The sequence below is a fragment of the Chiroxiphia lanceolata genome, chromosome Z (assembly GCF_009829145.1).
Source record: "Chiroxiphia lanceolata isolate bChiLan1 chromosome Z, bChiLan1.pri, whole genome shotgun sequence".
Lineage (NCBI taxonomy): Eukaryota > Metazoa > Chordata > Aves > Passeriformes > Pipridae > Chiroxiphia > Chiroxiphia lanceolata.
The window spans coordinates 66,243,512-66,267,832 of NC_045671.1; the positions used below are offsets into that span (position 1 = coordinate 66,243,512).

The following is a 24,321-nucleotide window of genomic DNA, read 5'->3' on the forward strand; positions in this document are numbered from 1 at the left end:
CTTCATGCATCCTTTCTCTTGACTAGCACTCTTTATATAGGGCTGCAACAGAGTTGAATAAATATTTGCTGACAGGACTATAAACCCTTACATACTAAAGATTGGCAGAAGACTAAGAAGAGAAGATCCTCAGAGATCTTTAAGCCTCTTAACTCCAATAATAGCTCTGAGGTTTTCTAGGCACTGAACTTCAGTTTTGAAGAAGCTGTAGATGCTGACTGAGCAAACCACTTAGAGACAGCAAAAATGCTATTTCAGTAAGTCTTTTCAGATTCCTACACTATAAATGAGCTCAGGTCGACATCATTAGAATCACAGAATATCCTGAGTTAGAAGGGACCATCAAAGTCCAACTCTTACCCCTGCACAAGACATCTCCAGGAACCGCATCATGTACCTGAGAGCCTTGTCCAAATACTTCTTGAACTCTGTCAGGCTTGGTGCTGTGACCACTTCCCTGGGGAGCCTGTTCAGTGCCCACCTACCGTCTGGGTGAAGAACCTTTTCCTAATACCCAAACTAAACCTCCCCTGACACAACTTCATGCCATTCCCACGGCTCCTATCACAGGTCATCAAAGAGAAGAGATCAGTATCTGCTCCAACGTTAGTGATTCCATGATTCCGTTTCTGTAATTTCTTCTGTACTTAACCGAAATGTTAAAATTAAGTCATACTGGGTATATTTTCGTTTTTTTTTTTTTTGTAGTTAGACTAAAGGATCCCTATTGTAAAGATACCCCCTGTTCAGATTCAGCTAGTGCTCAGGGCTGGAGTGGTAAGCTCTGTAAAGCACAGGAGTGTCTTTAGGTTGCCCCCTTCTGCCCCATCCTCTCTGCCCTCCCACTTCATTACCCTGCACATCCTAGTGAAGATACTTGTTCTCACAGTTTCTTGTGCTTTTGAGACTCTGACTTCGGAAAACATACAATTACAAATGAAACTCTAATGCAATAAGACAGTGGAGTCAATCTAACAACTCCATACTGTTGGTGGCTGCCCTTATTCCTCACATCCATATGCCAGCACTGAGGATCAGCAGACATCTTTGTCAGCAGTTTTTTGGCTGTACTAACCTTTACCTCATAATGCAGCGAAGCCCTCCTACAACGTCAGAGAATTGCAAGATTTAACACACAAGGAGATGCAGGGGTTGCAGGAACAAGGGAAGATGCTGTCAAGTGGAGTATGACTTCATTTGGTGGCTCATCATGCTGCCTAACCATGCTAGGACTGAGCTTCAGGCACATCGAGTTATAGCCTGTTCCCACACTGCGTTTGGACAGCAAAGTTATTCTGGATCTTGTGTTCTCAGCTGGCTCATTTCCACACATGCTATGACAGCACCTTCTCGGTGAGCTTGATACCAACTGTATTTTGCCCTGTGCTGTAGTATGTACAACATATCTAGTTAAATTTAGGTAGAACATGGCTTGTGTTCACTGAACTCCATTCTAAATGGCTAGTGGCTCTGTGTCTTGTCCTGAGATACCCACTAAAGCAAACTGTCAGATCAAACACTGATTTCTTCAACAAGCATGGCAAAAGAAAGTTATCATAATCCCAGAGCTCATTTATAGGAAACAGTTCGTAGGGCTTGTGTAAAACTGTGCAAGCTTTCATCCATACATGCTACCAGACAGGACAGCCTGCTTCATTGTCTACTCCATGTGCAAAGTGCATTAGAGCTGATTTTTTTATTCTCTCAAGTCCATTTCTCTGTTTAGAATGATGACTTTTGCTTCACACAGCTAACTGGGGTACAGGAATTCCTTCCCTGAGAGTAAAGACCTGACAGAACCTAAGTTGCTCAAGGAATACAACTGGCTGTGGCAATCCTTATCTTCTCTGTGCAGACCTGTTTAATTGACTCTGAATGCTACAGTAAAAACTCAGCTGCCATATATAGTAGTATGTAGTACCCATTTTGTTAAGAGATGGTATACTGCCCAAGAACAGATTCAGGAAACAACAGTCCTAATCCTATTTCTGTCAGTTTGTTTACCAGTTGATCCTGCCATCCTCCTAAGCCTCTAGTTTCACTTTCTGCAAACAGTTACAACTTCTGTAAAATATGAAGACTATTCTTAGAACTATAAACAGCTAAAAAAAATAAAATAAATAAAATATCCTACCAGTCAACTAGGCAACATATACAAGTCCCATTACTGACTAAAAAAATCTTCTACCTTCCTGTAATGACAACCTTCACCTTGTAACAACTACTTAAAAACAAACAAACAAAAAAAGCAACCACGAACACCCCAAAACCACTGAACAAAAGCATGTTAATTTTCCCCTTAGTTTCTCTGATTTTTTTCTAATTATGTATCTTCAGGAAGGCTAACACACTGTGGCACCTGTCCAGCACCAACCCAGGCATCCAAGAGATAAAGTGAAGAACACTTGGCTTTCCTTTACTGTGTAAAGCCTCCTCCTCAGAATAAATAGCCAGGCAAATGTTCTCCAGATTGAGGAGCCTTTTCACACAGTATCAGCCAATACAGTGCCTGAGCAGACTAACAAATATGCTCAGGCTAAAATACCCATATTTTTAGCCGAAGCCTTATTAAAAAGCAGTAAGACAACTGACTGAGAAATGGTAGCTTACTAGAGATGAAACTATCCTCTGATGACAAGAGACTAATCTGCTATGTAGCCAGGGCCAGTAGGATATTTTATGAAAAAGAACATCATCTTCGCTCTGGAACTGCTGAAAAGCAGACACATCTCTTCCAGCACAAGTGGAACTTGCAAATTCAGAATGGCAGTGTTATTCTTCTACCGACTCCCTCAGAAAACCAACAGAAAGACTAAGGTAGCCACTATTAAAAGAAACCTCTAGAAGCAAGTCTAGAGGCATACATCCCTTCTTTCTGTTAATTAAAAGGTGTCTGCTTAGTATTGTTCTCTTGACCCTTTTCTAACTGCAAGAATGAACTTGGGAAGACAAGTGCAAAAAAGGGTGACAGAAGACAGCTTCACCTGGCAAACAACATAGGGGACTGACATATTTTGTCATCATATCAGATTGATGTAAAAGGATGAAAAAAGGCAGCTACTAGAAAGAATGCAGCACCAAGACTGACTGAAAATTAGAAGCTAAGACAGGTGGGGTAGTTCAGCCTGGAGAAGAGAAGGCTTATAGCAGGTGGTAGTTCTGCCTGGAGAAGAGAAGGCTTATAGCAGTATCTAGAGGGACTTACAAGAAAGATGTGGAGAAACATTTTAGCAAGGCCTGTTGCCACAGGACAGAGGATAATGGCTTTAAACTAAAAGAGAAGAGATTTACACTGCATGTAAGGATGACATTTTTTTACAATAAGGGCAGTGAAACACTGGCACAGGTTCCCCAGACAGGTGGTTGATGCCTGGAAGTGTTCAAGGTGAGGCTGGATGGGGCTCTGAGCAACCTGATCTAGTTGAAGATGTCCCTGCTCATTGCAGGGGAGTTGGAACTAGATGGCCTTCAAAGGTTCCTTCCAACCCAAACAACTCTACAACTCTACAATAATTACATACAGACAGACTGATTTAGTGCACTGGAACTGTACTGGGTCAGAACAAGGATATTCCTTGCCTAACATCCTGTTTGATAACAGCAGGTGTCCAGGAAAAAGCATAAGTGACAGGATGGTTGTAGGGACTCCTCCTCCTCCCATTCTGGATACTCCATAGTTCAGGCACTACTGGTGACAGTTTCTTTGGAACGGAGTAGTTCATGACAACTAAGGCCAGAGATCACCAGTGCATGTATTCAATTGCTTTTGAATTCATGATGATTAACATTCCCCATCTACCTTCTTCAAGTCTCTTATGATATTATAGCCCATATCTCCATCCTTCCCCACTTAAATCGTTTAACTCAATTTTTGCTTGTATAGAACTCAGTACTTATGTTTACCTGTCACCCTCTTGAATCATCTTTTCACTCTGCTTGGTCTCTCAGTCAATTTTTGTTTGTGTATTTTTTGGGTGGAGATGGGAGGAACATATTTGATTCTGACATGTGCTTACAAAATAGGTTCCCCCCCACTGGTACAGCATTTGCTATTTTGTTCTCTGTTCATGAGAACAGGGAAGTCTTTACAGGGAAGTTTGCTGCCTGGGGCCCCTGGGGCCCGAATCTGGATGAGATGTCAGCGGGCAACTGAATAGCTTAGTATAGCTTTGGACTCTTATCCACTCCTGCACTTTCACATGAGTACCAAATATGTTGCAACAAAAAGTTTAAGGTCGACCAAAAGAGATTTCAGAGCCCTGGCAAGAATGTTTAAAAATTCAGAAGCACAGGGAGTATCTTCTTCAATCCTCCCAGTAATGAAGAGAAGTTCTGGAAAAAATAGATGAACCCAAGAGGTAAATACCTGGCTCTAGGACTGCTTGAAGCATTTCTTTACCAAGAGGTGGTCAAACACTGGAACAGGCTTCCTAGAGAGGTGCTTGATGCCCCAAGCCTATCAGTGTTCAAAAGGCATTTGGACAATGCCCTTAATGAAACATTTTAACTTTTGGTCATTCCTGAAGTGGTCAGGCAACTGGACTAGATGATCACTGATGGATCCCTTCTGACTGAAATACTCTTCTATTTATTTTCAAGTAGTTATCACTTCCATTTTTCTGTACTGAGCCAATATTTGCATAAATGCCAAAATCTCTTTTCCCAAGCATAGAACCCCCCCACAAAACCCCTACATTTTTTTAATGTCCTTTCTGTCCACAGCTGTAACTAAGTCTTACTTGAAATTTTATGGGCCAGCAACCTGGTATAAGGAGGTTACATAGTTCTTCAGAGAGCCCTGGTCTTCATAAGCCTGAATAACCTTGTATTACTATCCAGCTCAACTTGTATTTGCACCCTTTACCACCTCACTTACTACAGTCCTGACCAGTATGTTTCCATGTGTTGCCTCTGTGGAATCCCACCATGACTTCCTGCCTTTTTGAAGGTCAACCATTTCTGCCTCGCTCCATTTCTAGTCTTTTAACCAGTTAAACATCCATGCAAGGACCTTCCCTAACATCCTAGGACTGCCTAATTCTCTAAAAGCTTTTGCAAAACACTTCTGGAAATTCAAGTAAATGTTTTGAGAAAATATCTAAAAGTTTAATCTTCTCTTGCACTGCCATATGTGAATCACCATCTTCTAAATCACTCACAGAGTTCAAGTAACTGAGGAGAGCTGAGAATCTGCAAGGAAAAAGTCTTTTAAACATAAATACCACTCAGCAAGGAGGTTTATATTTAGACTACAAAGGAAACCATCAGTCATTTGGTACCATCAATAAAATAAATTTATTATTACTTTTTGGGCTGTGACTTTCAAAAAAAAAAGGGAAGTTTTTAATTTATGTGTCTACATCCCTCTCACACCTCTGCTGTAATGTTCTCTCTCCCTCACGGGGTTCAGTTGTCTGCATCCCAAGGATTCAAGGCTGAGCCCAAACACAGGAAAGCTATGTAACTTTGGGTCAGAATTCACAGAAAAGTGCTAAGTTCTGAGACAGACTTGTGAGAAAAAAATGTAGAAAGATAAGAAATGAGACAGGGTAGAATGTCTAAAATAGGGATCACTAGCTGCTTAAATAATGACAAAGTAATTCATCAAACAGAAAGGTATAAGATCCTAAAATAAAAAGATGAAGGTGGGAGGGTCACTGCCAGTTGTCACTTTTTTCAAAGCTCGAGTCCTGCTGGAGATGAAAGCAAACAATTCAGCAACACCATGGATCTGACTGACTTAGCTGTTGAAGCAGATTCTTCTCCTGACTGAAGCCTGTCTAGACAGCAAAGATTTTTGGGTTATTATATAACAGTGGTGAGCATATTTATTGTCAGCCCCATTGCTCATGAAGGCTTGGCTATAATCTGGGAGTCCTTGCCACTACTTACTTCCTTTGTACTTTTGCATTTAGCTGTGCAAAATATGTTGCTACAAGTCAGATGCTCAAGCAAGCTAACCTAAAGAAGGGAGGTAACAGACCAATGGAGAACAAAGTCAGGCTCCATAGTTTGTAATACGTCCTCTTCCCTGAAAGGTGAAGGCTGAAAACAAGATCATCAATCTGCAACCTTAGTGCAGTCAACTACAGTGACTTTTGGAGACTTCAGCTCACTAGGTAGGAAAAATGTGCATTAATGGTGGTTGCAACCTAAAATAGAAATGACCATTTCCTAGGAAAAATTCCTTCATTTCCAACAGAAGTTTAGGGATACAAGTTATTCAGAAATAATATTGTCCAAAGCAGCGTCCTCAAATCAGAAGCTTGAAGAGGCAGAAAATGTATTACAAGGTCTATTGCCTGCTGGTTTGTAACTATGCTACTACTGATCAGCATGAGATAAAGAAGAGTATCTGCTGTCTCTTTAAGAAAATACAGAGAGAAACATCAGGCATTTTTTTCTGTTCTCAGCCCGGCAAACACTCCCAGTGTAAGTAACCACAAGGCAGAAATAATTCAGAAATTAGTCACAGAAGCATCTTTACTGATACTGGAGACACTACAGTCTGTCCTCTGGCATTTCAAAGTTTCTGTGGACCCGCACACCTGCAGACAATACGTTTGAATCAGGAATAAACGCTGATTATATTTAAGAGATGCAAAGTATGGGAAGTCCCAGTTCAAATTTCTCCATGCCTGAGCCATGACTGCGATTTCATAAGTCAGTAAACTGAGACAGGCTTTACAGGCTCATTAACAGCTCTCTACAATAAGACTGACTGTGCCAAGATAACTTGATAGTTCTGACTGCTGTTGTACTGTGCCCACTGTATTACAACGTTTCCACAGATTTAATGACTGCACATTTACGCTAAAATGACTTTATTTGCTTGCTAGAGAGAAGAGATAGACCCAATAGATAACAAGCAAATGGATAATGAACACAGAGCGAAGATCTTGGATGAACAGGACTGACTGAAACATTAGCTACAAAAAAAAAGACAAAAATTTGCTTCATGAATTAAGTAACTCAAGATGTAAGAGCTTGCTCCATGGATTATAAAGGAATCAATCATCAACCATCAAAACAAATGCTGCTGACTTCATATGTTACTGGTGTTTGTAATAAACTGTCACGAACGCATTTTACATATCTGTGAGAACAGCATACATGTATGCAAATGGTGTTATTCCTGAAGAGCAACTATTTAATCTCAGTTAAACCTTTCTTTTTTTTGGCATTTGAAGTTGTTACATGAGAAAATACTTAGCAGGACATAAATGAAAAGTCACTTCAAGCAGATAAGTGTTCTCATTACTTCAATACTCTTCTGGTGCCACAGTTCGATAGATACTGAAGAATTTGAAATTGTTCATTGATATGACTGGCCTGTTAAAGTAAAGCTAAACGAAGATTTGATGCAAAGCTACACAGCACCATAAATGTAGAAGGAGAGATAAAAGTCCAGCAGCTGAAGACCCTCAATCCAGTGGTGATGGCAACTCACACAGCAGATCTGGAAGTGGATACTCATCCTGATATCAGTCCCCAATATGAAGGACAAAGACACCCTTGGTGATCAAGAGATAACAGACATCAGGAGCAGAGCAGGAAGGGGCTGAGCTGCAGTCTCTCCCCTCAACATTATCACACTTGAATTTCACCTATTATTGTATCACAAGCCTAACTTACACAGCAAAATTCCATAACCTTGGCTGAGGATGTGAGAAAGACGTATGGAAAAGTCTATAGAAAAATATGGACAGACCTCAGATGGTTCACAAAGGATCTGCTGGCAGCTTATAGGTTTAAGAGGGGATAAACCCACCAACGAGGAGAAGTATAGAAAGCAACAGAGAAAAAACAAAACCCAACAACAAAAAACATGTCAGGGAGAGCATGTGTCATCAGCTGTTTGTCACTATTGGAGTCAGTTAAAGGTGGCAACTCAGCAACCCCAGGCACTTATTTGCTCCAGGACAACACAGAGGCTGAACTCCTTCTCCATAACAATGCTAGTCCACTCAACAATGATCTTCTGGGTTTCAAAGGCATTGTTACAATTTGGGGGGTGGGAGGATTTTGTTTTGGTTTTTTGTCACATGAAACAATCATGAAATGAAATGTAGGCGTAGATAAAATAACACCTGGAAAATGAACACTCAGAAATCTGTAGCGTATTGGCATCTTCCATAAAAATGACATTCAATACTTACTGTGCACACATGAGGCCAGTTCTCAAGCTGATGGAGCACTTCTGTGCTAAGATCCTCCCAGAACATTTCCCGATAGATCTGTGGCATCTTTGACACCTTGACACCACTGCTGTACTTGCTCAGAAGCTCCTTAATGCGGCTCTGAAGTTCATTGACATCAGCAGCAGAAGAGCCAGAGGAAACATTATGTGTCTCTGCAGTGGATGTATTTAAGTTATCTGTTAAAAGAATACAGCCTTAAAGTACACACAGCCTTACCAACAGACAGAAATACAGATGATTACTTCCTTACTTAAAAATTAAACACCTGAGCTGCCAGTGTAACACCAGCTCTAAAATGTGGCTCTCCTGCTCAGCACGGCTGGTTCAGTGACTTTCTATTAGAAAGAGCTATGGAAACCTCAGACATTTAGTAACTGACCTAAAGCTGCATTTTCAATCACCATAGTTATTTTCATAAGATGCTGCTAAATTTTACTTCTGAAGAAATTCTGGAAGAGGATGTAGAACCCTCAGCCCCACTGCAGCTGAGAAGCTGTATCCCAAGGGGGGCACAAGATAATTTCTTTATGAATACACACACAACAAAGACACAGCAAAACAACTAAGAATGTTCTTCTGTATTCAGACAGGTGCACAACTCAGACCAATCATTTCTCTTTCATTCCAAGATATGTCCTGACGAAAAGTCTCCATCCAGCACACAGCCTTTTCTGTGCTACTGCATCCAAGGAAGCCTCCAAGGAAGCAGCGAAAGAGACAACTGTCCACGTGCTCTGGACAGTTTCATACACTGTGTGTAGGAGTAAGACAGTCATTATTTCTGGGGGAGGTTCACATCACTAGCTTGCCTGCTCCCTCATCTCTGCTCCTCTGTTCCCTTTGAAGGAAGGGAACCAGTTTGCTACCGGTCCTGAAGCTTCACAAATCAGCCTCACAGGTCTCAAAGAAAACAACCATCACTTGGCAAGCTCACCAACTGCAGAACTGTTGTGAATCAGGCAGGTAGGATGGTATTTTCTGGACAGATACATTAGTGTGCTTCTTACTTCTGAAACCCAGGATTTCACTCTTCTACTAGATCCCTAACCTGGCAGTGAAGTTAAGTTTACTCCTCCTGTTTCCAAGCTACTCACACTAGCTTTGTGATTGGCTTTGACACTTACTACCCAATGTTTTTCATAAAAGACTGAGAGGCAGACAAGCAAACACACACATTTCCTCAGAACAATGAAATGAGAGTGAGAAGGTTCACTCATAGGACTTGGTTTCTCACCCAAACCTATTTCATTCAAAACAAGTACTAAGATGGATTTTTCTTAAGATGACACCCAGTCTAATATGAGTAGTCAACAAACATTTTCTTAATGGGCATACCATTTGATTCTGTGGAAGAGCTTCTGGACAGGTGAACTTGCAACTCTTTCTGAAACCGTGGTGGGACTGTCAGTCTCTTCTCAGACCTAAAATTGCAAAGAAAATTGCTTAAAATCATTCTCCTATCTCTAAATATTCCATCTGCTTATAAGACCTATACATAGAAAAAAATTCCACACACTTCTAGCAGACCTTCTGCACGAGATCATTACTCACAATGGAAGACAACCTGATGAGCAGTAACAGTACAGATCAAGAGGTGGTTTCTAGTTTTTTTCTCATTTTCCTTATTATTGTGAGAAACAAAACACAGAGTAAAGAGACATAAGCAAAAGAAAAGCACTTAGACTTAGTAACAGCTGACGGTCTTACACTCGATACATTTAGTCTCACTATTTGGGCATTTATCTGGATGGCATCTCAGTCTTGCTCTTGAACATGATTATGTTAATCTGCTTGGTAGCTGTGTGCTTCCTGAGAGTATTTGGCTTCAGAAGTCAGAGAAAAACACGGTTCTTAAGGTCTTTTTCCGGATGCTGTTGCTACCTTGTTTAACAGATTCCTCTCTGATATTTCCCACTGAAAGTACAAAAATGTCATGTTTGCAGGACCTTCTGAGGTGCCTCAGAGAGCAGCAGCTTTTACTGGGAGCACAGACACCAAGATGAGCTCCTGACACTGAAGAGATCACAGTTGTGTGTAGCTCACTAAGACATGGAAACAATCACCTGTGAAATAATTACATACACTGCAAGCAAAAGAGAAAAAAGTTTGAAGACTAGGACCAAGCACTTCCCAAAGTCACACATGCAAGGAAGAACTGTGGTGGAGAAGTCAGGGTGGCAACAAAACAGCTCTCCACCAAAACACAGTAGGTTGCTGTGAACCAGGCATCTCCAGACCAGAGCAGACCCTGCAAATGCACTTGGCAGGCTTTGCAGATGACCTCTGCCCAGGGGCCAGTAAGAACACTGGCCTGGAACTGTGGAGTTCAGGGACAACAATGAAGCAAAACAAAAACTTTACCAGCTGCAGAAACACCAGTTTCACCTGGACTCTCAGAAGGTAGGACAGCTGTTCCAAGTATTATGTTGAGACTTGCAGCCATGGGGAGCCGAGACCAAGGAGCTCTATATGCCACCAAACTGACTTTTCACCAGAGCAGATTCATGAATCAGAAAGAGGCCTCCCATATTCACATATGTTCTAAGCAACATCTTAAAAAATTTAACATGAATTTGTCTCCCTTTCTTTTTTGGTGTCCCCATGAGATGAAACCACTGCTCCCTCATCAGCTAAGTGGTGTCATTTGTACCAAAAATAATACTTCTGTTCTGAGTCATGTCTCACAGCATTAGCAGTGAGGACAGCTACTGCCCAGCACAGCAATTAATAAAACAGGAGTCATGCCCAGAAGTGCTAGAGAGCAGCAGCACATGTGTGAAACTCAAAAAGTGCAACAGCAAAGCCACCCACACAAAATCAAAACACACATTCACAACTTGCACTTGTTGGGTATCTGAAAAGACTCTTCCAACATTCCACCTGCATCACAGGAAAACCCTTGACTTTCTGGGCACAGCTCAGATGCCCACACAAAGCAGCAGCAGTCTCTTCTTAGAAGGTGTGCTGTGACTGGCCATGCAGACCCTACAAGAAATCCAGGATCTCACTTTTCTGTACGTATATGTACCAGTAAGGACAACTCCAAGCTGGACAGACACCCAAGCTAAAAGAAGTCCTCTTAATGGAAGTAGACTCAGAAGAGACTACTGCCATTGCTAGTCAGAAAGCAAAACAATTCCATGAACTAGCTACACCGAGCTAATGGAGACTGTCCTGCTAGCCATCTCCCAACAGGAATCCATAGCTGTGTTCTAGTCCTGAGTGGCACACATCACTTGTATCACCGTAAGCCACAGATGAGGTGACATGAATGACGTAAGTGCAGGCTAGGCCAGCAGGAACTGCAGCAAGGTTTCAGTGAGGAAAAGGGCAGATGTACCCCTCTCAAGCCATGCCATCTGGAACACCTTGGAAAGGAACCGGGAACAGACTGATGATTCCCTTATGTATCTTGTGAAAGCTAATTGGATTTGGGATCCTCTCAGTATTACAAAAGTTCACGTGGTGTCTTCCTGTGCTTTCTGCTATGGTTCAACAAATTCCTGTGGAATGAAGCAGTGCTAAGATCAGCTTTGAGCCCAGTCACCATCAGTTTCAAGCCCTGCAATCAGACAAGGATCCTGTGATGCGCTTCTTGCTCACACAGATCGTGATGGCCTTATGTCCCCAACAACGAGATGGAACACAGCCAGACAGCAGCAGGGCCAACACACTTCTCTCCAGCATGCAGGTGTGGACAACTGAGCTGCCTGCAAGGCCTCATGTTCCTCAGCTGCTAGAAACCTGCTCCCAGCAAGAGGGCCTCCTAGCCACACCAGAAGCCTGGCCCTTCACAAATGCCTGACCAGCCATGCAGCCCTGCCAAGTCACCCACCTGTAGCTGTAGCTGAGCAGCCAGCTACATCTCACTCTCAGACATCACTGCCTCACAGTGAAGGGGAGCCATGCCCTTCCCTTCCAACTGCCTAACCTTGGTAAGGCCTGTGCCATCCCAATCTGCTCTTTGGTCCTCGGACAGTGCTATCTCAGCAGCAGGGCCAGGCAGTGGCCAGCAGTGAATGGTTCCTGCTGCTTCCAGTGAGGAGGTCAACAAGCATCTCAGCCTGTTCTCATCCATGTGGCTGCTTTCCACCCTCAAGGATCTCTGCAGTTAACCTTATCAGCAAGGTCTCTCCCGGCTTCTGGGGGTTTGCAGGCCCACAGTAACACAGTCATGACATGAACTTACCCAAGTCATTGATGCTATAAAGACAGCCTCTCAGATCTGCAGCAGCATCTGCAAGAAGGCCTGGAAAGGTAGCAGGAAACAACCTGGCACAACTGCAGCTACCTTCAGCAACTACCTGTTGTCATGTGAGTGTGACAGAATGGGGAAGACAAACATCTCGTTCCCCTACCACCCAATCTACCTAGTCACAGATGCAGCAGTCATGAAAATCTCTGAGAAAAATATCACCGAGTGCTACAGAGGTGGGACATAGACTTTGGCAGTCACATAGGGAATTGCCATTTTCATCCTCACGATGGGGCTTCATTACATGGTAACAGGCAAAGTCTGTCACTGGCAGGACATCCTGTCAAGGCAAGTAACACAAATCTACCACAGCAGGACCAATGTTCAACAGAAAGGGAGAAAACAAAGACCTTTCAATGCAACCATAAGAGTACGGATTTGCTACAACTTGGGTAAATGGAGGGGCAGGGTGGGTAACAGAAAACCAGAAACCACAGACGGCCAATGGCTCACCCCAAACTGGGAAATGGGGCAGCCACAGTCTGTCATCTTCAGGACTTGTCTCAGTCAACTTGTGCCGTGAATGCTCAGCCATTCTCACAGGCAAGTGCTGACAACACTGCTGGAACAGTGCCCTCGAGTCTGTGCCAGCTACCTGAGGCTGCTGTGAGCCCAGGATTTCTGAGGATGCTGCTCACAATTCCACCCATTTGTTTTGAGCTCAGGACTTGCTGGCAAGAAGAAGCCTTCCCTCCTGCAACTCCCAAGCAACTGCAGTATCTCAGGAGTTACAAAATGTCCACAGCAGCAAGGACACTGGCCATGGATCTTGCCAGTCCTGCTTCAAACTGGCCAAGTTGAAACAAATTAATCCAGTCACATGGCCACTACACAACCTTGCATTCAAACAGAGTATGATCCTCTTCTTTCTGAACTCTCCCTTCAGTATGTGAAGCTAACAAGCTAACAGGACAGCATTTGAACCCTTTGCAACAGCACAAGATATCTTCTCCTCCAAAACTACCTGGGCCAAAGCAGACTTCACTTTGTAGCTTCTCCTTCACAGCTGGGCAGGAACAGACACCAGAAACAAAAGCAGAACACCTACATGAAAGCAGCACATGGGAGCAGAGAGACGAACAAAATAACAACACAAGATGTAGCACACTCCATTAGAACACCCAGAATAGGGCTGACATCTACTTAATTTTATTTCACACATTATGAATCTTCAAGTACCTGGCCTTCCAGTAACTAACTTGGAGAGAATTGTAAGTGCTGTTTTTGCTCTGCCTGTCTGGGACAAAGGACCTCTGCCTTTTAGGGAAGTGCCACTTAAAAAACTGCAACTCATATGCACACGTGGAAAAGGAAAGGCCTGTGCACACCTGCTCTCACATTTCTGGATCACGGCAGGATGGCTTGGCCCTTCTCTTCTCTGCACAACAGACATCTGACACACATAGGACTCATGCAGGTGACTGGGACAGGACGTGCCTGCTTTCTGTGGCGCTTCCAGAAACAGCAGGCACCATGGCAGGATTAAGCTGTTGTGCTGCTCCATGCCACTTCACTACTATGCCACCGTGGAAGCAGCACACCACTGCCTTTTCCATTCAGTGTAAGTCTGGCTTCTAACCCAGCCCGCTGACCTGCAGAGGATTACCACCACAATCACAGCTCCAGTGGACTTAGCACAGCCACAATGAGGGAACAGCAAAGCCTTTCTCCCCACCATCAGCTGATGGCCCACAGCAGCCGAAAACAACACAGAAAGAGAAATGATGGGACAGCAGCTGCCTAAGCCACCTGGATTAGGGAGGCTCAAACCGGGCTGAAAACCAGCATGTACTGCTAACCCAGCAAAACTGCAGCTCCAGCCCTCGGCTCACTTCACCCAAACACACTCAGGCGCCTCCTGGCTCCCAGCACACTGAAAAGGGCCACAAACACTCACGCTGCAACACAGAGCTCAGGCAAGAGGCAAACACCAGCCACCTACACACAACCATCACCCTGAGCACGCACCAGCGCCTGTCCCCTGCACACAAACCTCCTCCTGCCTTCTGTCACACTGGCCACAACAGCTCCCTCCTGAGCCTGGGAGGCTGCGACAGCCCCGCACTCCCTTCCTGGGACACCTTTGGCCAGCTTTCTCCCCAGAAGATGGAGCAGGCCAAGAGCACTGGGCAGCTATGGCAGCATCCAGAAAGGTAAAGGGTCATCCATCTCCTTCCTGGGATACCAAACCATGTTCAAACTTCAGCATCTCCAAGTGTGGAAGCCCGGATTCCCACTGGATCCCAAAACACACTGCTGGCATGGCAGCATCCAAGGGTCCCCCCCACTTTCCTTTCACCTTGCTCACACACACACATGCACACACTGACCTGTTTACCACAGTGACATGCCTCTGCATGGGGATTTCTTTAGGTGATCCACTCCCAGCAGTTGAAGGCAAGGCAGACCGAGCACTCTCCACAACAGGTTTCACAGCTCCAGACGCCACTTCCCTTCCTCGGGGCAGGCGAGAAACAGGCTTCTTGCTGCCTTCTTCTGGCACACTCAAAGACCGGGGCTGTCGCAAAGTTCCTTTGGGCTTTCCTAAAGAGTTTGCAGATGGAGCCATGAGCAGCACTCTCCTCCACCCAACCAATCTATTTCCACCTCTCTGGGCACCTCCTGCACTGCTGTCCAAAGGGTTTCTTCTTTTCTACTCTGGCCTGCAGGCACCAGAACTCCCACCACAAATCACAGGTGACCAAGTACAACACCCACAGGGAAACACACCATGCTGGCTTTCAGGCAACACTGGGATAAACAAGCTCTTGGTCGCTTTGCTGTTTATGTGCTGGTTGTGCCACATCAATTCTGGAGGGTTCAAACACTTCTCAGGGGTATTGCTGTGCAAGAGAGTAAACCAGTGTGCCTTTATAATTACTGTTGTTTAACTGGGGTATGAGTCACCAGTTCAGCTTCCCAACCAGAGGGAACTATTGGCATGGTTGCAGGAGAGCAAGAAGCAGCAAATCCTTCATTACAGACAAGAGAAGAATACAAACAAAGACCCACTGTTGCTCCAAGCTGCCAACTTGCCAGCAGATGGGTCTTGCCTGGGCCTGATCCTGGGCCCACTCCCACAACAGTACAGCAGTGAGGGAAACCTGACCCACAACCTTTGGGAAAACACTGCTACAGCTTACACAAAAGGTAAGAGGTAAAAAGAGTAGGCAATGGGCATCAGAACTTTTGTGGCACTAGTGCACTGGCATCAGCAACAGGAGCTGCTGAAACAGCCACAGATGATGCTGCAGAGACTCCTTCTCACTGTGAGGGCATGGCTCACCCCTGCCACTCCATAATGGGCCAAAGCCGGCCTCAGAAAATGAGCAGGCTCGTTGCCACATTTCTTGCCCACATCTCAACCACACCTCTCACAGAAGCAGGGACACATGAAAGTGAAGCCAAGAGTCCTCTAGGAACTTTTTTTTTCAAGATCATTTGCATCTCACATACATGCTTGAGAAGGGCTTCCTCTCTGATCATGGCTTTCAAGCATAAGCACCCTTGTCAACAGCACTCCGTCCTCCCAGGAACGCTCCACCAGGACCATGCAGCTCATGGCCATTAGTGATGCACCCTCCTGGCCAAGACTTTTGCTGCAGCAGCTGCACAGTTCTTTCATAAAGGCAGGCCCATGGCTTACCTGATAAACTGACTGGAGATGTGTTCTTCAGCCTCATCTGACAGTTCACCTGCCGGACCGTTTTCTTCTTGGAACTCCTCTGTCGGGCCACCAGTTGAGCAACTCGCACAGTTTCACTGCAACTCACAGCATGGCAAACGACCTTGTTGGAGCACAAAGGGGACAGGGAAAAGCAGTCAGTGAGGTCCAAGCTCATCCACAGCCCTCATAATGACTTGCATCCACTTCCAAGCCTGTACCTGCTGGGTCATGCAGGTCTGCAGGCAGTTCAGGAAAGGCTTCGGCAGACACTGATCTTGAAGACCTCCCTCTCTTTTTGCAGTGAACCTTAGAGAGCAGCAAAGCAGACAGCCAGAGCCTCTCCATCACCTTCCCAAATTGGGCTGAGCCCCTCCAAGAAACAGCCTGGTTTCTCACTCCCATACCACAGGCCCACAATCTTGCTTTACAACATTGGGAAGCCACAAGCTTCCAGCCTGCTCACGCTCCTCTTGCCAAGGCTCACTAGAGGCTCTGGCACCACTCTGACGCTGTGGAGCTGGGCTGTCTTTGCCCTGCTTACCCAAGAAACTGCACAACTATCCTGGCTGCACAGATCACCTCACAGGCACTGAACTGGCCCCCAGAAACAGCCCAGCCTTGGACGAGCCCACGGCTATCTCTCTCCCAACTTAATGGCCTTTTGCCTCAGAATCCCCTTGCCACAGGCCATCACTTGAATGGATACAGAACCTGGCTTTGGCAAGCCCCCAAACCACATGTCTCGTGTGCACTTTGCTTCACAAAGAAGATGCAAGCCCAAAGTTTTGGGCCACTCAACTGCTGCAAAGGCAGGATGAGAACTCCTCCAGGGCTCCACAAGGACACAAGCAGTCACCCCAAAAGTTAAAAACTGAAGTCTGTGTTCTCAGCCACAGTCTGTGGTGGTGACAGAAGCTGAGAAAAGGCCCCTCAAGGGGCCAGCACTGCTACCTTCCTAACTATGCCCCCAACAAACACCGGAGCTGACAACTCAGCACAGGAGAAGGGCAGGAGAAACTCAGGGACTTGGCCTGCACCTCTGAAGTTTAGCCAACAGCAGCTCTAGAAAGGACCTTTTCTCACAAGCAAGGCAGGGCAACCAAAGCACAGGAACTGAGTGCCAAGACAAAAAAACCCCAAGAGATTGCTAAACAGCAACAGCTTCTTCAAGGGCTCTCTCAGTCTCCCAGGGAGACCCAAACAGCCCAGAGAAATATGGGCAAGGGATGACAACATTAGGAACCAGGCAACACTCTCGGCCTCCACCACCACACTCCAGCTCATCCTTCCCCTCCTCTTCTTCCTCCACTGCACACCCACCATGTGTGCTGGGCTGGCTCAACACAGAGCCACTGCAGGGAGGGCCTCTCCTTCTGAGGGACAGCTCTCCTATCCAGGGGCTCCTGCTCAGAAATCAGACCTGCTGTGCAGTCAACACCCATACAAACAGCAATCCAGCATCCACACCACTGCAGTGATTAAAAGCCAGGAATCATAGAAAAATTGAGGGCTACATCTCTGTAGTCCATGTCATATAGCATCTCTGCTCAGAGCAGCATCAACTAGACCTAGTTACTCAGTCAGGTGGTGGAATATCTCCAAGGACAGAAAACTCTCAACCACTTTGGACAACTTCTTCCACTGTTTAGCCAGTCTCACTGTAAAAAAGTGGGTGGTTTAATGTTTAAAAGGAATTACTTGTATTTTACTCCACTTCTGTTGTCTCTTGTCTGTTCACTGAATACCACTGAGAACTGGAGATTGAGTCTGACTCCACGTTTTTTTTACTCCCTCCAACTGACATTAGTACATATGAATAAGATTCCCTCGAGTTTTCTCTTCTCCAGCACAAACAGTCACAGCTCTCTGAGCCCTGCATCAAAGCTGTTCCAGTCCCTTCATAATCTTCACAGCCATTTACTGAACTTCCTTCACTGTGTCCATGTCTCTCTTTGTTTTGGGAAGCTTGCAACTTGAACAATCACCCCCATCAGAGTGCTGGTAACACTCTCCCTAATGAATCCCAGCATGCCATTTGCTGTAATGGCACATTGCTGCTCACTGTGAACTTTGTGTCCATCAGAATTCCCAGGAATTCCTCTGCCAAGCTACTTTTCAGCTGGTCAGCCCCAAAACTACACAGGAACATGGGGCTGTTCTTCCCCAGGTGCAGGACTTGGCATTTCCCTCTCCTGAACTTCATAGGGTTCTTCCTGTTCCATTGGTAACTGGTCTCCCAATGGGTTTTGTGCCACTGTTATGGGAGAGACTATTAAAAGCCTTACTAAAATTCAGATAAACCACATCCAGTGCTCTCCTCTCATCTATTCAGCAAGTATTCTCATTTTGGAAGGGTATTAATTTGGTCACAGATGGTTTTCAATTCACAGATTGACACTGACTTGCATTCTTTTCTTTCAAATGCCTGGAACAACTTTCCAGATTAGCATCTCAGTAACTTTCCCACAGTTCAAGGTCAGGCTGATCAGCCTGCAGTTCCTTCTTCCCACACTTCCTGTTAAATTCCTTTCAATTCTCAGAAATCTCCTACAAACTATCCTTGAAGATAACTGTCACCCACAGGTGCACCACAACAAACCCATGGACTTGTGCACGTTCACTTTGTTCAAATATTCCCTATCCTAATCCTTTCCCAAGAAGACTATGACTTCCTTGCCCTGCTCTTTCCCACTCTTCTCAGCCCATCCCTGCATATTTCCACAGTGCCTCTACATCCTTTCCACTTCACTCAATTCTGCTTCTGCCACTTGTGCACATGCCTTTAATGGTAGACTTAAGTCAAGAGCTCCCTCTTCACCATGTGTCCCTCCTGCAACCTTGCTTAAGAGAAAGACTTTGTCATACAGCTGACTGTTCCTGACTGAGTCATAACTCATTTTTCTGAAAGGTAAACCTGAAATCCTTCACTCTTCACCCTTTCAGAGATATCTGTGCAACAACCTGTGCTCGACGGCTTGAGCATGGACTTGATAAAGCTTTAGTGAAGTGAAAGACAGCAAAGGGCTGAAGTTCTTCATTTGCTGTACCTTCTTTCTTCTAGATTTTCAGTTGTCCCTGTATTTTCTCCTGTTACCTGTACACTTAACCAGCTATTTTAAGGACTTTTTTCAGAAGTATGCTCTCAGAATTGTCAGTGCTTTGGGAGCACCCTGTCTTGGTCTTCAAGTTCTTGAAATGGTCAGTAATAAATGCAGTCTTTCTTAGGCCCATGCATGTTTGTTTGGCAGCATCTGTATATTCCCCCCAGTGTGCTTTTGCCTGCTCCCACCTCATGCATGCTTCCTTTTTATGGTTCAGTTTTGTCAGTGCTCCTGGCTCCTTTGCTTTTTTTCCCCCAGTTGTTGGAATGGACCATTCTTGAAATTGGAGGAGGCAATCCTTGAAAGTCTACCACCTCTCCTGGATCACTCTTCTCCCCAGGATTGTATTCCATAGGGGTCTTCCAAGCGGATTCCTGAACAGGCTAAAGTCTGCTCTCCCAAAGTCCTGCATTTTTGATCCTGCTTTTTGCTCTGTTTCCCTCATTTGAGGCTCACAAATGTCATCTTGCCACTGCAGACAGGACTGTTCCCAGCCTTTACATCTGCAAACAGCTGTTCCTTGTTTCTAAGAACTGTGTCCAGCAGAGCATCTCTCCTCACTGATTCATCACTTGTGTCACGATGTTGACATCAGCACACTCCAGAAACATCCCGGATTGCTTATGCCTGGATGTCTTGTCCCTACAGCAGCTATGGTAGTGGCTCAAGTCCTCCGTGAGGATCAGGACCTGTAAACGCCAGGCTTTTTCCAGGTGTCAGAAAAAGGCATCATCTGCTTTATCTACCACTTCTTCCCAATTAGGGCATTTGTAACAGACAGCCACCACATTGCCCATACACTGTTCTGTCCAGTACCCATAAGCTCTTGCTGTCTCATTATCTGTCCCAAGGGAGAGCTCCCAGCATCCCCACTGCTCCCTTACTCGGAGGGGCTCACAGAAACCCCTCCTACTTGCCCCTGCAGCCCATCATTCCTCAGCAGCCTGTGTCAATCCACAGCAGCATGTCAGCTGTGTGAGCTGTTGTAACACCTCTCCATGACCCTCAATGAGATCACAGCACTGAAAAGCATGCAGGCTTCCAGTCTCTCCTGGTTGTGTCCCAGGCTGTGGACAGTCATGTACCAGCACTTCAGAGAGGTGCCCAGATCTGCCCATTTCCAGAGAAGGGTATGAGAGCTTTCCTCATCCTCCTAGCTCACAGGAGTGGATGAATGTGGGATGGATCACCTTGAACCTTGCTCTCAAAGTCTCAATATAAAAGTTTTTTTGTTCATAGAGTTTATCATAGTTTCACAAATGCACATTTTCACATCTACTTTCAGGTACATTTCAGGTTTTTCCTGTCACTAATGTTGTAAGTCATTTTCAGCATTTTCTTCCCTTGTTTTCACATCACAGTGATTTTAGGTTTAGCAAAAATGATGGTTTGAGTTAGGATGAATTCAGATGTAAAAAGAGATGGGGTGGATGAGCACAGAAAAGCAGTCTTCGACTTCCTCCTTTGGGAGGGGCGTGGTTATTCAAGCAGAAGTCAAAGTTTTCTTACAGAAAGGTGCAACTACAATCTTCTTGTAAATGAACATGAAGCAAAGCAAAGCCGGGTTCCTTGAAATGATACAATCACCTGTTGCAGGTGCACAGTATTTCAATGTGAGTCCCCTCACAGCATTTTCTGTATGCTGAATTTAATTCTCATCTTGTGTGGAAACTGGAAGACATATCTACTGCACGAAATAAAAACTGTCAGCTTTCATCTTTCCTACATTCAAGACAGCTAAATTAGTGTTCAGTAGTAAGAGGAATAAGGGACAATTTGTATCATTGCCTTCCCAACAGATGCAGTCTGTTCAGCATCAGTTACCTAGCCAATATTCACCTCACACAAATACTTTAAGCAGCATGTATCACGTGACAATCTGAGATCAATTTGTATTATTTATTGCCTACTTCATACTATTCCTTGTTGAATGCAATTTTTATGGTATGTTTTGGGCAACTGCCCTAGCAGTAAGGAAAGTCCTAGCCTGCAGTCAGGATCATCAGCTGCTAGTAGACCCCTCGATGTGCATGCCTTTGCTTTCCTGCACCATTGTTCACAAACAGATTAAAGGAAGAGGCAAGAGTCTTGACAGACATTTTAGAGATCAGAGTACTCCTAGAGTCATGAAGAGAGGCTGACTGACTGCCTGCTCTCACAGCAGGCTTGTGTGGACTCTGAAATATGGTCTCAGCCTATAATGGAGCTCAAGTACTCTGGAGAGATATGAACAAAGAGCAAAAGCTCATAGTGACATATGGCCCAGGTCCTGTATCAGGAAAGCATGCAGGAACAGTCCCAAGTAGTTACCAGCTAAAACCAGTGCACAATCACACTTGCCACTCTCTGCTTAATGTCTGACACTATGGACAGTGGCAACAGGAGGGTCATCAAACAGACCGTGGGATCAGTCTTTGTGCCTCTCCTGCCTCCCAGGTATTCACAGGATGATTCCTCTCAGCTGCTTCAGCCATGCAGAGCATAGCTGGCATTCCTGAACCAAAGCGAGTGCTCCTCAACTACTTAAAGAACCCTGTTTAGTCACTTTCTCCTTTTTCATCTCCTAAAGTCACTTTTCACTCTTGTTACAGCTGCTGCAAAGAAGTCACTGCCTCTAGTGCCACCCAAGAGTCCACAAGGCCTCAGCACACATCGTATTAGAGGATAAACAAGGCTCTCAAGGGAACGGGAGGATACCAGATTACACTCTGCAAGGCCCTAGTTAGAAACAGATGGCTATGTGCCAGAACTACCACGAGGAAGCATTAAATTGCAGCATCACAAATGTTCCCAGACCTGAGGTACTTGCAATCATGCTACTGATGTAGCTGCAGCCAATGCAGGCTTGGAACAAGTGAAAAAGAATCCCAAACGTGGTTGTCTCTCGTAAATGGGCAAATTCTGACAGTTGTAAAAATGCAGCAAGGGAACCTGTTGCTTAAAAACAGCCACATTTCCAGATATCACTACAAAACCCAGGATGACTCTTGCCACACTCTTCACAGTAATGAGGGAGACTTAGTTCCAAGTTCTCAGATGCCATCCCGATTCAGCTGAGCAAACAAGGAAGCTCAGCCTTAAGTCCTGTCTCTCCAGACCTGCTCTGACAGCCATACATTGTGCCAAACATCTTCTAGCTTTCTGCTCTACCCCAGTCTACACAGACTTCAGGAATCCAGATATGGCTCCAGTGAGGGAGAGGTTGCAAGCTCTCCACTCCAACAGACCATTTACATGTTATGCAGCTACACCAACTACCAAGAGAATGCATTCTGACTCAAAACCAGGAACCCCACGCTATTGGACAAGGAGGTTTGTGGTCCTAGCAAGCTGCTTCCAAGGTGGCAGCCACCAAGAGACACAGGCTAGTGTAGCAAGGCCAAGGAATAAGGGACAACTTTCCCACCACACTAATTCTCTGCTAAGCTCTGTTCCACTCTCTCCTTGACCCGTGTGATGACTCCTTGCCCCTTGCACACTTGCTAAGCTGAGGAATTGCAACTCTTGCACCAAGGCACCTCGCTTGCATGGGTTCTTCCTCACCTCAACATGTCTGTACAGTCCTGCCACTCTGCAACTCACGACAAACAAGTCCTAGGCCCAAAGCAAGCACTGTCAGGCTTATAAGCAACAGCATTCAAAACAGCTTCACTGTGGGAAAAAGATGATGCTAAACCTCACCCAGAAGAGATGGTCAAGCTACACACACACATAAAAGTTAACCTTCTTTAAGGTCCCAGGACAAATCATCAATACCTCTTCCAGAGTCAGAAATGCTGAGAGAGGGATGAGAGCTCTAAAGTCACATAAACTATCTTTCCAGCCATAACACACATCTCCAGGAAGATACCCTGCAACTTTACATCTTCTGCATACACAGCTTCACAGTTGGAATGTGCAGGCATGAAAATAAGGGGCACTTGGTATCTGTGTCACAGCTTCCACTTCTCCCAGCGCCATATGCACACTATGGTATTTTTCTCAGAAATCCACAGGATAAAAAGAGATAAAGTTATGAACCATGAACACTTTGCAAACACAACAGCCATTTCTGAACTGTAACTGATTCTTACCTCTCCCATTTTGTTCTCTTCCATTCTGACCACTCCTGGGATACTCTCCAAGTAGCCTTCCAGTGTGTCATATCCTAGGTGCCTGAAGGGAATCAACTCATTGGTCAGAGATCTGTATTCACTTTGAAGCTCTGACAAACGTACACCATTTTTAAAGGCATGAAGAACAGCTCGCAGTGCTTTCACAACAAGTTCTGGCTCCTGCATCTTCACCTATAACTACCCCTAAAAGAAAAAAAAGAAAAAAGCATTTTTACACACAGAGGCTGAAATTAGCAGCTTTTACTATTCGATCTCCCTCCCTAAACAAGCAAGGATTCAGCAGCTCAGTGGAGACTGTGATACTTCTGGGTAGACTTGTAGGGCCCTGGTTGTGCCAGACAAGCATCATGTGGTATGAAACACACGGGACACGACGTTGTCAAAAAACACTACTGAAGGAGCACAGTAACCCTCATGCACGGGCTGGCTCTGCCAGACCACCACGACAGACCCCATGTCCAGAAGACAGGCAGGGTCTGATAAGTAACTGGCCCACCGAAGGCAAGTGCTTGGATATTGCACGAGGGACACGGTAACCCTGGCTGCGTGTATGGGGAACGAGATGCTGGAGAGCAGTGCTGTGGAAAGGGACCTGGGCTTCCTGGTCGATGGCAAGTTGAATGTGAGTCAGCAGTGCCCTGGCAGCCAGGAGGGACAACCCTGTCCTGGGGGGCATCAGGCAAAGCATCGCCAGCCAGTCAAGGGAGGGGATTGTCCCACTCTGCTCTGACCTCACCTTGAATATTGTGTGCAGTTTGGGCACCAAAACGTAAGAAAGATATTTAGTTACTAGAGAGTGTCCATAGGAGGGCCAGGAAGATCATGAAGGGGGAAGGTACATAAGCAGTTGAGGTCACTTGGTCTGTTCAGCCTGGAGGAGACTGAGGGGAGACCTCATCACAGTCTACAACTTTCTCACAAGGAGAAGCAGAGGGGCAGGCTTCTCTTCTCTCTGGTGACAAGTGGCAGGACCCAAAGGTCT

At 45.2% G+C, this 24,321-nt stretch overlaps 1 protein-coding gene across 2 annotated transcripts in view; it reads right to left on the reverse strand.

Annotated features, from left to right (window-relative positions):
• The window catches only part of TDRD7 (tudor domain containing 7), a 41,324-nt gene extending 17,802 nt beyond the window's left edge, over positions 1-23,522 (reverse strand). For both annotated transcript variants that reach the window (XM_032675965.1, XM_032675964.1), the window contains exons 1-5: positions 23,298-23,522; positions 16,103-16,244; positions 14,787-15,000; positions 9,537-9,622; positions 8,160-8,377 (exon numbers count right to left, since the gene is read on the reverse strand). In XM_032675965.1, coding sequence (XP_032531856.1) covers positions 8,160-8,377; positions 9,537-9,622; positions 14,787-15,000; positions 16,103-16,244; positions 23,298-23,504 — 867 coding nt within the window. In that variant the 5' untranslated portion in view covers positions 23,505-23,522. The remainder of the gene's footprint in view (positions 1-8,159; positions 8,378-9,536; positions 9,623-14,786; positions 15,001-16,102; positions 16,245-23,297) is intronic.
• Between the last annotated feature and the right edge of the window lie 799 nt (positions 23,523-24,321).